General features: G+C 45.9%; 1 protein-coding gene across 2 annotated transcripts in view; it reads right to left on the bottom strand.

Moving 5' to 3' along the window:
• LOC132816889 (glycerophosphodiester phosphodiesterase domain-containing protein 5-like) overlaps window positions 1–16,147 on the bottom strand; it is a 228,937-nt gene that overhangs the window by 80,683 nt on the left and 132,107 nt on the right. For both annotated transcript variants that reach the window (XM_060826895.1, XM_060826896.1), the window contains exons 3-5: window positions 13,354–13,457; window positions 6,216–6,309; window positions 2,101–2,160 (exon numbers count right to left, since the gene is read on the bottom strand). In XM_060826895.1, the coding sequence (XP_060682878.1) occupies window positions 2,101–2,160; window positions 6,216–6,309; window positions 13,354–13,457 (258 nt within the window). The remainder of the gene's footprint in view (window positions 1–2,100; window positions 2,161–6,215; window positions 6,310–13,353; window positions 13,458–16,147) is intronic.

Raw genomic sequence — 16,147 nt, 5'->3', positions numbered from 1 at the left:
AAGCAGTCCAGAGAAGGTTCACTTCGCAATGCCTGGTATGGAGGGACTGTAGATTGGGCATGTACAAATTGGAGTTTACAAGATTGTGTCAAGAGTAGTTTTATTTGTCATTTCTACCATATGTGAGTGATAGAGTAAAAATGAGACAATGTTCCTCCAGGACCAAAGTGTTACATGAACAACAACACAAATTACACAACGTAATAATGAATAACATTGATAAAAAATATTGTTTTAGCAGTAACTCAAAGTCTTGCAATGAATTTCAGATGGAATAAAGTCTGATCATAGTGTTCAGGTGGCCTTATTGGACTTATTGTAGTCACATGTACTAGAGTACAGTGAAAAACTTTGTTTTGTGAGTAGTACAGGCAGACCACAACAAGGACATACAGATCATCGGATGCTTAGATAGAGTGAGGCATACAGCGTTACAGCTGCACAGGAGATGCACAGAACAAAATCAACATTTAGCAAGACAAATTTTTACAGACTTAGGTTTAAAAGTGTTGAACAATCATAAGAAATGTGAGAATAAGATCCACTGTAGGGAGCTCACAAAGAGTCACCCAGTCTCAGTGCCATCTTGAATCCAAGGAGCTTATTAAAGCATACAAGAGTCTTAGGGGAGTTGACAGGGTGGATGTGGAAAGGTTGTTTAACCTTTAGGGTGGGGGGGGGGGGGGGGGGGGGAGAGGGGTGCCTAGGACCACAGGGCATCATCTCATCTCAGAATAAGGGGTCACCCATCGAAGAAAAGAGATGAGGAGGCATTTCTTCTCTCCGAGAGGAGTGGATCTGTGGAATTTTTTTTAAACAGCAGAGCTAGGTTGTTCAGTACATTCAAGGCAGAGAAAGACAGATGACTACACAGTAAGGGAAGTGAGCATTATGGGGAACAGACGGGTAACTGGAGTTGAGGATTACCAGACCAGCCATGACCTCACTGAATGGCGGAGCAGACTTTATGGGCTGAATGGCCTATTTCCAGCCTTATACCTTAATTGTCTAACTTTCTGATGCAGAGGCCAGAAGGCTACCCACTACCCACAGGAGAGGGATGCACACACGAAGCAGAACCTAAGTCAGTTCTGTGATAGACACTAATGGCCCTCATTGTGTAGCCCCTCTTAGTCCGTTTGCAAACCACCAAGGAGAAATCATACACCAGTATCTTATGGCAAGAATGGAAGCCATTCAGGCCACGATGCCAGTACCAGCTCTTTGGAAGAGCTATCCAATTAGCCTCATTCTCCTCTCCATTCTAACCCTTCCATTAGCTAACAGCTCCAGTTATTGGAAATATCACCAGACCAGTACGGTGCGTGAAGAAAACAAAGCAAGAAGTGAGTCACTGTTCAAAACAATCAGGGAGGTAAGAGCCATACAAATTAGGAGCCAGAGTAGGCCATTCAGCCCCTCAGGCCCACCACATCCCATAAAAGTCATGGCTAACACCCTTACTCCTCATTCCCAAAACCTTTCTCTCCTCTCACTCACCAATAATCTATTTCCCTCTGCCTTAAAATACATTCAAAGTCTTCCATCGCAATTTAAGGAAGGGAGTTCCAAACACACTCAGGCCTCTGTGAGGAAAGATTTTCCGCAGCATAAATAGTTTCCTCCTTACTTGTAAACTCTAACCGCCTAGTCCTAGATTCTCCCACAAAAGGAAACATCCTTTCCACATCCATCCGGTTATGTCCCCTCAGGATCTTCTGCATTTCGACCAAATTGCGGCACGGTGGCACAGTGGTTAGCACTGCTGCCTCACAGCGCCTGAGACCCGGGTTCAATTCCCGCCTCAGGCGGTTGACTGTGTGGAGTTTGCACGTTCTCCCAGTGTCTGCGTGGGTTTGCTCTGGGTGCTCCGGTTTCCTCCCACAGTCCAAAGATGTGCGGGTCAGGTGAATTGGCCATGCTAAATTGTCCGTAGTGTTAGGAAAGGGGTAAATGTAGGGGTATGGGTGGGTTGCGCTTCGGCAGGTCGGTGTGGACTTGTTGGGCCGAAGGGCTGTTTCCACACTGTAAGTAATCTAATATACTCTCCTGAACTCCAGTGAAAACAAAAAGTGACCTGTCCAAATTTCTCACACTTACCTTGTGCAGCCAGTGCAAGTTCATCTGTTGCCCCACCGCAATGTGGCATAACGCTAAAATCTAAAAGAGTACACATTGCATTAGTCAGTGTAATCACAGAAACATGCAGCACAGAAAGGGATCCCCAGTCGGCCCATAGTGCCTAACCTGACTCTTTGAATATTACAGTACACTGCAACTTGCTGCAGCATCCAATCATCTCTCATTGGAGCACCCACCATTTGCACCCGATCCTGTACACCCCTACTCTGCACCACCACCAGCCCTCAATGTTAGTCTGGACATGTGTGTACTCCAGAGCTAAGTGGGTGGTCACGGCTGATGAAGGCCTCCAGCCTGAAACGTCAATTCTCCTGCTCCTCAGATTATGCCTGACCTGCTGTGCTTTTCCAGCAACACACTCTCAACTCTGGTCTCCAGTATCTGTAAACCTCACTGTCTCTTAAGTGGGTGGTCAGCCTGTTTTGCAGCTTCCTGTGATGCAGGTTGAAAAGTTAAGCCAGCTCATTACCATCAGGTGGAGTGAGTATCATCATGGTAATGTTCCTGGACTAGCAATGCTCAGGGCACACGGGCTCAAATCCCAACATGGCAGCTGGTAGAATTAAATTCACTCAGTAAGTCTGGAATCTCATTCATCGTGACAACATCAACTCTCATCAATCGTCGTAAATAAACCCACGTGGCTCACCACTGTCTATAAAGTGATAAGATACAGGAGCAGACTTAGGCCATTCAGCCATCAAGTGTGCTCCACCGTTTGATCATATCTGATCCATTTCCCAACCATATTCCTCTCCCTTCTCTCTGTAATCCTAGATCCCTTGATTACTCAATAACCTATCTCCATCTTAAATATATCCCTTGACTTGGCCTCCACAGCCCTTTGTAGCAATGAGTTCCACAGACTCCCCAGTCTCTGGCTGAAGAGATTCCTCCTCATCTCAGTTCTAAAGGATGGTCCCTTCACTCTGAGGCTGTGCCCTCGGGTCCTAGTCTCTCCTACTGGTGGAAACATCTTCTCCATATCTTCTCTGTCCAGGCCTCAGTATTTTGTAAATTTCAATCAGATCCTGATTGAAGATACAAGATACAAGATCCAAAACTGCTCTCACTATTCCAAATGTGATCTGAACAGAGCCCTATACAGTCTCAGCAATACATCTCTGCTCTTGTATTCTAGCCCTGTTGAAATTTATGCTAACATTGTATTTGCTTGCCTGACTGCCACTTGAACCTGCATGGTGACCTGAAGAGAATCATGAATTAGTACTCTTGAGTTCCTTTGTGCTTCAGATTTCCAAAGCCTTTCCCCAAATAGAAAATAGACTCCACCTATATTCTTCCTACCAAAGTGCATTACCTCACACTTTTCCATATTGTATTCCATTTGCTACTTCATTGCCCACTCTGTCCAAGTCCTTCTACAGCCTCCCCACTTCCTCAACATTACCCATTCCTCCACCTATCTTTGGGTCATCAGCAAACTTAGCAACAAAGCTGTCCAGATTGTTAATGTAGATTGTGAATAGTTGTGCTCCCAATACTGACCCCTGCAGAACTTTATTAGTCACCGGCTGTCATCCTGAAAAGATCCCTTTATTCCCCACTCTCTACCTTCTGCCAGTCAGCCAATCCTCTATCCATGCCAGTACCTTGCCCCTGACACCATGGGCTCTTATCTTATTTAACATACTTCCATAATGCACCTCGTCAAAGTCTTCCATAAATCCACACAGATCACTTCCACTGGCTCTCCTTTGTCTAACTTGCTCACTAGCTCCTCAAAGAATTCTAACAGATCTGTCAGGCATGACCACCCAGTGACAAAGCCATGCTGACTCAACTTTATTTTACCTCACACTCCACAATCTCATGCTTAGTAATGGACTCCAAATTCTTACTAACAATCAAGGGCAGGCTAACCAGCCTATATTTCCTGTCTTCTGCCTCCCTCCCTTCTTTAACAGGGGCGTTACATTAACCATTTTCCAGTCCTCTGGGACCCTCCCTGACTCTAGTGATTCCTGAAAGATCAGCACCAATACCTCTACAATCCCCTCAGCTATTTCCTTCAGAATTCTGGGGGTTAGTCCATCTGGTCCATGTGATTTATCCACCTTCAGACCTTTCAGCTCCCCTGCACCGTCCCCTTAGTGATGGCCACTACACTCACTTCTGCCCCCAACCTCTCGAAGTGCTGTTTGCTGTTGGTGTCTTCAAGAATCATAGTATCCCTACGGTGTGGAAGTAGGCCGTTTGGCCCACTGAGTCCCTCCAAAGAGCAACCTACCCAGATCCATCCCCCTACCCCATCCCTGTAGCCCTGCATTTCTCATGGCTAATCCACCCAGCCTGCACATCGCCGGACACCACTGGCAATTTAGCATGGCCAATACACCTAACCTGCACGCCATTGGACTGTGGGAGGAAACTGGAGCAAACTCCTCACAGACTGTCGCCCGATGGTGGAATCGAACCAGAGTCTCTGGTGCTGAGAGGCAGCAGTGCTAACCACTGAGCCACCGTGCAGCCCTTACTGGTAAGAAATCTGCTGTCCTATCGTAGACTCCAAACTCTCAACAACATAGTCAATTCTTAACCACCCTCTGAAAAGTTCAAGCAAGCCACTCATTTTAAGGGCAATTAGGGATGGGGGTGACAATTTCTGGGCCAGTGATGCCCCATTCCATGAGAGAGTAAGACAAAAAATAAATCTGATACCATCAATCAGAATCTGCGAGCAGGGAGACAAGACTGCTACCAGCCATCCTGTGAAGAGGGAATTAAACACTGGGAGGGGCAGAACATCAGAACAGTACAGGCAGCCCTGGAACCCAATGTTCATCAGGGGCAAGTGGACCCAATGTTCAGTCAAAAATGGATGTTTTTAGCAATGTGACAGGCCTTTGGATTTCCTGCTCTCTCTTTGGTGTCAAATTCTGCTTTGCAATTAAACTGCTGAATATTAGAGTGCACTTAATAGTCTCGCTCTCTCACCAAGGAGAGTGCCTTCACAGTCAGTGACAATGAGGGGCAGCACCACAAGGGAAGTAGCCTGGGCAAGAAGCAAACAGCGGAATTCTATCCCCATCCTAGTTAGCTCATTACTGTAACCACACCATCCTCTCTTTCAACCCATCAAAAGATCACGATCTTAATAAAATAGGGACAAGAGTAAGCCATTTGGCCCCTTGTTCTGCCATTCAATGGGATCTTGACTGATTCTTTACATCCACTTTCCTGCCCTTTCCCATAGCCCTCAGTTCCCCAACAATGAAAGCACCTTACTATTTAAAAAGAGTTGGAATCTCCTGATCCCATCAAGAACTCATGGATACTCTCAGAATGGTACATTGTATTAACAATCAGGACATTCTTCCGATAACAGCTTTTCAATTATCATCTTTGTTACTGGATTACTTAATTTCCAAATACTTTGTACCTTTCCCCATTTTAATTAACCTTCACGTACAAGATTCCTATAAAACCTGGCTTCATCCTCAGGAAGAGAACCCTTGATCTACCTGGACAGACTGTCAGTTCTCGGTCAGCCTAGTCAATCTCTCTTCCAGCGATATCGCTTATAATAAACAGCTTGTCAACTTCACCCGATCTGGTTTGTGTGATCTCTGCTTTATTGGGCTAATTCCTCCGACACCGACTGACCAAGATCCAACCTATCTCAGCCTTAAATATACAAAAGGACACTGCCCACACAGCTCTCTGTGAAAAGTTAGTTCAAAGACTCTCAACTCTGAGAAAAAAAATTCCTTCTCATCCCAGTCTTAAATTAGTGTCTCTTTATTCAGAGACTGTGCCCTCTGGTCCTAGACTCTGCCATGAGGGGTAACATCCTCTCAGCATTGACCCTGTCAAACCCTTTAAGAATCCAAAATGTTTCGATGTAATGCAGGAAATCAAGGCATCCTCCTCCCGCGGCACATTTCTCTCCCTCTCTGTTCCTCCAGGTTACTCCCTCCCCCCCTCCCCTCCATTATCAAAGCAACATTGAAAAATCCCATTACAGTGAAGATCTCCTCCGAACATTTCCTCCTCATCCTGAAAACAAAATTCCTTGAAGACCAGATGCAGAGATCTCCTTCCAAACTTACCAATAAAAACGTGACATATATGAATCCGGTCGATGCTAGGACTAGTACTGGGACTGACCAGTCATTCCAGTAACCCTTCTTATTGTACATGTACCTGCAAAAAACAAGCAACATGGCAACTTCAGTTACTTCTGACCAGCCAACAACAACTATGCCCATTTGTATTGAGTCTCTAATGCATTGGAACGTTTCTAAGGAGCTTCACAAGAAGTTGCCAGAAAATAATTTAATAATGAGCCTCATGATTATAGAACAGTGCCAACACAGGAGGTGGCCTTTCAGCCTGCCACCTTTGTACTAGCTCTCTGGAAGAGCAACACACCAAGAATCAGAGGAAGATGTTAGGGATAGAGGAGTGTAGAGAGGGAAGGAATTGTTGGGGGAGTGGCGGGTTTAAGGAATATGGGCTGTGAGCCATAAACAATCCAACTCACTCTTTAAAGTCTCGATTGCACCAGCCTCCAGTGAGCACTCTCATGTTACACGTTCCTCATCCAAATCAATCACTGCGGGAATAAAAGCTTTTCCCTCATGTCTCCATTGTTTCTCCTGCTGATCTCTGCCCTAGAGTTCGTGATCCTCCCATTAACTGCAACAACATCCCCTTATGATTCCAACCAAACCCTCCCGAGGTTTTGGTTTTGAATGCCTCCATCAGATCTCCACTAGTCCCAACCGCCTCCTGACCATCTGCACAACCAACATTCCTTAACTCTGGAACCATTGCCCTGAACTTCAGGGCATTAGAACTCAGGATCAAACAATCAACCTATTCTACCAAGATTTAAGTCAGTTCTTAAAGGAACAACAGTGGGGGCGGGGGAGTGGGGGCATGGGATTTAGCAAGAAAATTCCAGAGCTTAATCGTACAGTCATTGTTATAGAGATGTACAGCACGGAAACAGACCCTTTGGTCCAATTGGTTCATGCCAACCAGATATCCTAACTTAATCTAGTCCCATTTGCCAGCATTTGGCCCATATCCCTCTAACCTCTTCCTATTCATGGACCCATCCAGATGCCTTTTAAATGTTGTAATTGTACCAGCTTCTACTACTTCTTATGGCATTCCATACATGCACTACCCTCTGCCCTTTAGGTCCCTTTTGACTCTTTCCCCTCATACCCTAAACCTATGCCCTCTAGTTCTAGCCTGCCCTACCGTTGGCTATCCACCTTCATGATTTCTTAAACCTCCAGGGTCACCCCTCAGCCTCCGACGCTCCAGGGAAAACAGCCCCAGCCTATTCAGCCTCTCCCAGTAGCTCAAACCCTCCAACCCTGGCAACATTCTTGTAAATCTGTTCTGAACTCTTTCAAGTTCACAACATCCTTCCTATAATAGGGAGACCAGAATTGAATGCAGTATTCCCATAATGGCTAAAAATGTCTTGTACAGCCACAACATGACCTCGCAACTCCTACACTCAATGCACTGACCAGTAAAGACAAACATACCAAGCACCTTCTTCACTATCCTGTCTACTTGCAACTCCACTTTCAAGGAACTATAAGCTTGTACTCCAAGGTCTCTATGGCAACACTACCCAAGACCTTACCATTCTAAGTCCTGAACTGATTTGCCATTCCAAAATGCAGCACCTCACATTTATCTAAATTAAATTCCATCTGCCACTCCTTTTGCCCATCTGATCAAGGTGCCATTGTACTCTGAGGTAACCTTCTTCGCTATCCACAACACCAGCAATTTTGGTGTCAGAATCCTACAGCACGGAGACCGGCCCTTTGGCCCAAACTAGCCCATGTCGACCAAAATGTCCATCAACGTGAACCCCATTTCATCTGTAAACCTACTAACCTTACCTCCCATACTCACATCCAAATCATCTACATTAATAGCAAAAAGCACTTTTATGACCAAGGCTGGTCTCATACATTGTCACTCCAGTTTTACTTCTCCATGGATTACATTATAAAATTAAAATACTTTTTTCAATTTCTGAGATCACCAAATAAAGATCAAATCCATATCAGGTTTTAAACACAAGTTCTATTAACCCAGTTTCTTAATAAACACAACTATTAACTTCTGACCAAGGAAAAACGTATGCCATGGTGATTTCAATGCATGATGGAGCAGAATTGATGGGCTGATTGGCTTTCCTCTGTGTCTGCATGTTTATATGCATTGAACTATAAATGCTTATCCTTTTAAAAAAGTCACTAAAACACAGAGCTCAGGAAAAAAAAGGGAGGAAAAAGCAGATTGCAAAGACTGCTTTCTGAAGAACAAAACACACTTTGGTCAATGGAGCTTTTTTTAAAATTCATTTAGGGGATGTGGGTGTCACTGGCTAGGCCAACATTAATTGCCCATTCCTAATTTCCCAGAGGGCAGTTAAGAGTCAATCATATTGCTGCAGGTTTGGAGTCACGTGTAGGCCAGACCAGGTAATGATGGCAGGTTTTTTTCCGAAAGGACATTAGTGAACCAGAGGATTAGATTAGATTAGATTACTTACAGTGTGGAAACAGGCCCTTCGGCCCAACAAGTCCACACCGACCCGCCGAAGCGCAACCCACCCATACCCCCACACTTACCCCTTACCTAACACTACGGGCAATTCACCTGACCCGCACATCTTTGGACTGTGGGAGGAAACCGGAGCACCCGGAGGAAACCCACGCAGACACGGGGAGAATGTGCAAACTCCACACAGTCAGTCGCCTGAGTTGGGAATTGAACCCAGGTCTCTGGCGCTGTGAGGCAGCAGTGCTAACCACTGTGCCACCGTGCCGCCCGACTCTTCTAACAATCAGCATCAATCACATGAGTATCATTACTGTCTTAATTCCAGATTCTTTAATTGAATTCAAATTCTACCATCTGCCATGGTGGGATTTGAACCCATATCCCCAGAACATTATTTGGGTCTCTGGATTAATACTCTAGTGATAATACCACTGGGCCATCACCTCCCCTGAGATAATTCATGAAGGCAGAAGAATGAAACATAAAATGTCCCAAAGTCTATTATTCTGACGTTCTGTTGTATTGTCAAGTCAGTGATCATGCACAGTTTTCTCTGAAGTCTTGGCAGGCTCAGCTTGCTCAGAAAATACAATATTAAGCTGTTAGTTTAGAAGAGCAAATGAACTAAACAAGAGCACTCTTCCAGGAAGGGGAGGTGAGCTGGGTAGTTCTGCCTTGCAGGCCTCTAGTGGCTCAACTGAAGGCCAAATTAAAAAACAAGAACATCTCCATGACAGTTACTGTTCAAACCCACAGGGTCAGCAGCAAAGCAAGGAATTGTCAACATGTGATTTCCAGAAAGCCTTGTTAGAGAAAAAAAAAATCAACATTCAGTGATCTTTCAATTACCTCTTTTCAATAAATCACTCCAAGTTTCCAAAACATATCAAACTTCCCCACAATCCTTCAGAATTTAAATCCAGCAAAAATAATATTAAGGGTGAAGCATCTTCATAACACACGAGCAAGAGTGGGAGAGACACAAGCTCAGAAGGAGGCCATTCAGCCATCAAGTCCGTGCTGGTTATCCATGCAGCAACCTGCTTCCCTATTAGCTGCCTATCTCTTAAAGTCTTTTCCCTCAAACGCCCATCAGATTTCCTCTTGGAATCTTCGAATGTCAGAGAAGATTTAATCAGCTGCTTCCTGGGAAAGAGATGCTCTCTCATAGAGAAACAAAAATCAAGTATATTAGGCCTGTACCCATCAGCATGTACAAGAACGCGATCGCAGACTCTGAGGGAGCTGATGGGGATAGACACCAGGAGGATGTTCACTCCTCTGGGAGACATCAAGAACTAAGAGGCAGAGTTTCAGAATAAGAAATCTTCCATTTAATTTAGAGGCAAGGAGGAATTTCTCCTCTCAAGGTTATCAGTGTTTGGTATTCTCCACCAAAAGAGCAGTGCAGGCCGAGTCAAATAACTTCAAGGCAGAGGGAGAGTGACTGTTCATCAAGAAGAGTTTGGGGGAGTGTGGGCAAACAGGAAAGTGGAGTTGAAGACACGGTCAAATCGGCCATGATCATAATGAACAGCAGAGCAGACTGGAGGGGCTGAATGGCCTTTACACAGGGTCATATAAAAACAGACACTTCAGTCCAACCAGTCCCACTCCAGGAGCTGGGCCCAGACCCCAGGCCAATGTTTCCAACATGGGAGTACTGCACGGTCACAGGAGACACCTTCCAGGTGGGCTGTGACACCAAGGTCCACCTGCCCTCGCCGGTCAACGGCACCATTTTGAACAGTAGCATTGGAGAAACCTGAGCAAGAATGCTCCCTCAGTCAATGTCGCATACAACAGGAGACAATGTGATCATGTGCAGCTTCTGGGAGTTTGTTGCGCACAAATTGGCTCCCATGTTGTTGAAAGAATAGCCCTAGCTCCATCTGAAAGTTCACCCAGAGGAGATATAGAAATGTAAACTCTCTCTGTTCCAGATTTGGAGTGAAGGGAGAAGGGGGACTGTACATCATTTTGGTGGAATGTCAGTGTATAAAAACAAGATCTTTATAGAGAAACAATTGGAAGTGGATAGACCCTGTCTGCCTCTGGCAGTGTTGGACAAAGATAATTGCAGCATCAGGTTGATTGCAAACCCCATCATTAGGAAAGATACCACCTCCTTCAGCGAGGCATTGTGAAAGGCACCACCACCTCTTTCACTTAAAATTCAGCAGAGGAGACCAGAAGAATGGGGTTGAGAAACCTATCGGCCATGATTGAATGGTGTAGTAGGCACAATGGGCTGAATGGCCTAATTTCTGCTCTTATGTCTTACGGCCAAAAGTATTGATGTAGATAGGGAACTGGCAATTGATGAGGCGACACTTGGAGTATAGTGTGGGGTTTTGCTCTTCTTATCTGAGGAAGGATGTTCTTGCTATGGAGGACGTGCAGTAAGGGCGCAATAAAAAGGACAAATGGATTCTTGAGAGGATAGGACTGAGGTATGAAGAGAGGATTCTATTCACTGGGGTTTATAAGACTGAGGGAGAATCTCATGAAAACCTATAACATTCACACAGGGTAGATGCAGGAAGGATGTTGAGCTGAAAATGTGTTGCTGGTTAAAGCGCAGCAGGTCAGGCAGCATCCAAGGAACAGGAAACTCGACGTTTCGGGCAAAAGCCCTTCATCAGGAATCCTGATGAATCCTGATTCCTGATGAAGGGCTTTTGCCCGAAACATCGAGTTTCCTGTTCCTTGGATGCTGCCTGACCTGCTGCGCTTTAACCAGCAACACATTTTCAGCTCTGATCTCCAGCATCTGCAGACCTCATTTTTTACTCGCAGGAAGGATGTTTCCAAGATTCTGGGGGTAGTGGTGTGGGAGTCCAGAACCAGGGGTCTTTGTCCGAAAAGGTTTATCTCTTCACCTTAAGCTGACATGAGGAGAAATCTCTTCACCCAGAGAGCAGGGAGCCTGTTCAGTTCCCTGCCATAGAAAGTAGCTGAGGCCAAAACACGATGTTTTTCAAGGAGGAGGAAGATATAGTTCATGGAGTTAAAGGGATTGAGAGATATGTTGGGGGAAGAGGGAGGAGTTCGATAATCAGCCATGATCATATTGAATGGTGGAGGTTAGAAAGACTCAATGGCCTACTCCTGCTCCTATCATCAATATTTCCACCTGACTATAGATCAGCTGGCCATCAAGCAGCCATACCGAGACCTCCATCAGGCAGACAGTGGTGAGTACACTCCCACAGGATTACACCATGTCTCCTCATCATTTACACAAGAGGCTCTCTCCCGATGGACATACCCTCGGCCTATCGCAGAAAGGCTTCACTAACACTGCCTCAGACCCTGAGGGTGAACTTTAACAAGAAGATGGATTACTGGGCTAATGGTAGGCTACTTGGTAGTGTGGATGAGCAGAGGGATCTTGGTGTCCATGTACACAGATCTTTGAAAGTTGCCACCCAGGTAAATAGTGCTGTGAGGAAGGCATATGGTGTACTGGGCTTTATTGGTAGAGGAATTGAGTTCCGGAGTCCTGAGGTCATGTTGCAGTTGTATAAGACTCTGGTGCGGCCTCATCTGGAGTATTGTGTGCAGTTTTGGTCGCCATACTATAGGAAGGATGTGGAGGCATTGGAACGAGTGCAGAGGTGGTTTACCAGGATGTTGCCTGGCATGGTAGGAAGATCGTATGAGGAAAGGCTGAGGCACTTGGGCCTGTTCTCATTGGAGAAAAGAAGGTTTAGGGGAGATTTGATAGAGGTGTATAAGATGATTAGGGGTTTAGATAGGGTAGACACTGAGAACCTTTTACCGCTAATGGAGTCAGCTGTTACTAGGGGACACAGCTTTAAATTAAGGGGTGGTAGGTATAGGACAGATGTTAGGGGTAGATTCTTTACGCAGCGGGTTGAGAGTTCATGGAATGCCCTGCCAGTAGCAGTGGTGAACTCTCCCTCTTTATGGTCATTTAAGCGGGCATTGGATAGGCATTTGGAAGTTATTGGGCTAGTGTAGGTTAGGTAGGATTTGGTCGGCGCAACATCGAGGGCCGAAAGGCCTGTACTGCGCTGTATTTTTCTATGTTCTATGTTCTATGTTAAATACTAATACAGGCTCCATCCAAATACTGCCGTTGGCTTTGGAAGGTGAATTTCTGCAGTGCACCTTGTAGATGGTACACACAGCTGCTGTTGAGCGTCGGTGGTGGCGGGAGTGGATTAGCTGCTTAATCCTGGATGGTGTCAAGCTTTTTGGGTGTTGTTGGGGTTGCCCCCATCCAGGTAAGTGGGGAGTATTCCATCACACTCCTGACTTGTGCTTTGTAGGTGATGGACCGACTTGGGGAGTCAGGAGGGGAGTTACTTGCCACAGTATTCCCAGCCTCTGACTGGTTCTTGTCATCAATGTGTTGATGTGGTGGGTCCAGTTCAGGTTCTGGTTCATGATAAACCCCTGAATGTTGATAGTGTGAAGTTTTGTTGTTGGTAGCACCACTAAATGCAAAGGGTTAGATGGTTAGATTCTGGAGATGGTCATTGCCTGGCATTTGTGTGGCTTGAATGTTACTAGCCACTTTTCAGTCAAAGCTCCTGGATCAAGACATCGAAAAGTTTTCAGTGCATTATGAACTCAGTCACACTAAATCCCATGAAACAATCTCATTACACTTACCAGTTGAACTCATTGTAGTCATTGTGTACTTCCCACCAGAAGTAGAACCAAACCAGAGTCATAAAGAAGCCAGTGCAGAGGATAAGGAACCATAACCGCTCCCACTGCAGAGGGAGAGACAGAGAGAAACAAGAACACATCAGTATGCTGAGAATGACAGAAAAAATTAACGTCAACCCACCACTCTGCCAGCAGGGAGGCCCTAATCCAAACCTACAGGATTAATAAAGTCGCCATCTCCAGAGTGAACTTTCTTGCCAGTTCAGAAAGAGACACAGACTGTTCAAACTCTGATTGTGCCTCACAACAATGGACACATTCCAGCTCTTCCTCCGACCTCCCAGCTCCCTGTGGAAGATGGAAATTTCACACAAGTTTGGAACAAAAGAAGACAGGAGTTTGATGGGTCTTTCTCCTAATGTTTTTCCAAGTAATCACCATGGGTGGTACGGTGGCTCAGTGGTTAGCACCGCTGCTTCACAGGACTAGGGACCCGGGTTTGATTCCACCCTCTGGTGACTATCTGTGTGGAGCTCGCATGTTCTCCCAGTGCCTGCATGGTTTCCTATAGTTGTGGGAGGCGCTATATCAAAGCAGATTTGACCTCTGAGCAAAAAGACATCGATCAGCATGGGCGACATGGGCGGCTCAGTGGTTAGCACCGCTGCCTCACAGCATTAGGAACCCAGGTTCGATTCCAACCCCCGGACAACTTTGGTGTGTGGACTTTTCAAATCCCTGCTCTGTCTGGGTGGGTTCCCTCCAGGTGGTCCTGTTCCCTCCCACTGTCCAAAGATGTGGGGCGGCACGGTGGCTAGCACTGCTGCCTCACAGCGCCAGAGACCCAGGTTCGTTTCCCACCTCAGGCGACTGTGTGGAGTTTGCACATTCTCCCTGTGTCTGTGTGGGTTTTCTCCAGGTGCTCTGGTTCCCTCCCACAGTCCAAAAATGTGCAGGTTAGGCCATGCTAAATTGCCCACAGTGTTAGGTGAAGGGGTAAACATAGGGGAATGGGTCTGGGTGGGTTGCGGTTTGACGGGTCGGTGTGGACTTGTTGGGCCGAAGGGCCTGTTTCCACACTGTAACTAATCTAATATGTGCAGGTGAGGGTGGATTGGCCATGTTAAATTGTCCATAGTTTTCAGGGATATGCAAGCTGGATGGATTACTAACGGGGAATGCAGGGTTAGAGGAGTAGGGTAAGGGGGTGGGTCTGGGTGGGTGTTCCCTGGACTGTCAGTGTGGACTTGATGGGCTGAATGGCTCGCTTCCACACTGTAGGGATTCTAAGGTGATAGCTCGGGGGGTTGCGGGGGGGGGGGGGGAAATATTGCACATCACACTTTTTCGAACTTCTCACAGAATGCTGGTTTCATTTTTACAACATGGATACAAGACATAACTGGATTTCTGTTGGTGTTCTGACAACCATCTCCTACCCTTCTTTATCAACCCAATCAACATATCCGTCCTTTCTTTCCTCCCTGTCACACATGGAGTGCAGTTTGAGAAGACAGCTCACCCCCCCGCAACCCCCCCCCTCTTGTGGTGCAGAAATAGGGACGGCCAGTTAATGCTGCCCCAGTCCACATCACACAAGTCAATAAATAAAAACACTTGCTCAGCTTAGAGCGAGATGGTGGTATAGTGCAGTGACTACAACGGTCCAGGCTAGTGTTTACGAAAGCTGGGTTCAAATCCCAACACCCCAGTTGCAGGAATTTAAAACACAGTTGATTAAAATTAAGGAAACAAAGTTAAAGTTAGCCTTAGTGATGGTAACCATTACAACTGTTGCTAATTTAAAAAAACAACTGATCTGGTTTAGAGCTAAGAGAGGGCATGAAAAATCCTTGGTGGATAGGATCAAGAATAACCCCAAGGCATTTTATGCGTATGTGAGAAACATGAGAATGACGAGAACGAGGGTAGGTCTGATCAAGGACAGTAGTGGGAGATTGTGTATTGAGTCGGAAGAGATAGGAGAGGTCTTGAACAAGTACTTTTCTTCAGTATTTACAAACGAGAGGGACCGTATTGTTGAAGAGGAGAGTGTGAAACAGACTGGTAAGCTAGAGGAGATACTTGTTAGGAAGGAAGATGTGTTGGACATTTTGAACAACTTGAGGATAGACAAGTCCCCGGGCCTGACGGGATATATCCTAGGATTATGTGGGAAGTAAGAGAGGAAATTGCAGTACCGTTGACAATGATCTTTTCGTCTTCACTGTCAACGGGGGTGGTGCCAGGGGGCTGGAGAGTAGCGAATGTTGTGTCCCTGTTCAAAAAAGGGAATAGGGATAACCCCGGGAATTACAGGCCAGTTAGCTTACTTCGGTGGTAGGCAAAGTAATGGAAAGGGTTCTGAGGGATAGGATTTATGAGTATCTGGAAAGACACTGCTTGATTAGGGACAGCCAGCACGGATTTGTGAAAGGAAGGTCTTGCCTTACAAGTCTTATTGAATTCTTTGAGGAGGTGACCAAGCATGTGGATGAGGGTAGAGCAGTGGATGTAGTGTACGTGGATTTTAGTAAGGCATTTGATAAGGTTCCCCATGGTAGGCTTATGCGGAAAGTCAGGAGGCATGGGATAGAGGGAAACTTGGTCAATTGGATTGAAAACTGGCTAACCGGTTGAAGTCAGAGAATGGTGGTAGATGGTAAATATTCAGCCTGGAGCCCAGTTACAAGTGGAGTTCCGCAGGGATCAGTTCTGGGTCCTCTGCTGTTTGTAATTTTTATTAATGACTTGGATGAGGGAGTCGAAGGGTGGGTCAGTAAATTTGCAGATG

The sequence above is a fragment of the Hemiscyllium ocellatum genome, chromosome 6 (genome assembly GCF_020745735.1).
Source record: "Hemiscyllium ocellatum isolate sHemOce1 chromosome 6, sHemOce1.pat.X.cur, whole genome shotgun sequence".
Classification (NCBI taxonomy): domain Eukaryota; kingdom Metazoa; phylum Chordata; class Chondrichthyes; order Orectolobiformes; family Hemiscylliidae; genus Hemiscyllium; species Hemiscyllium ocellatum.
This window is presented reverse-complemented; position numbering and strand designations above follow the sequence as displayed.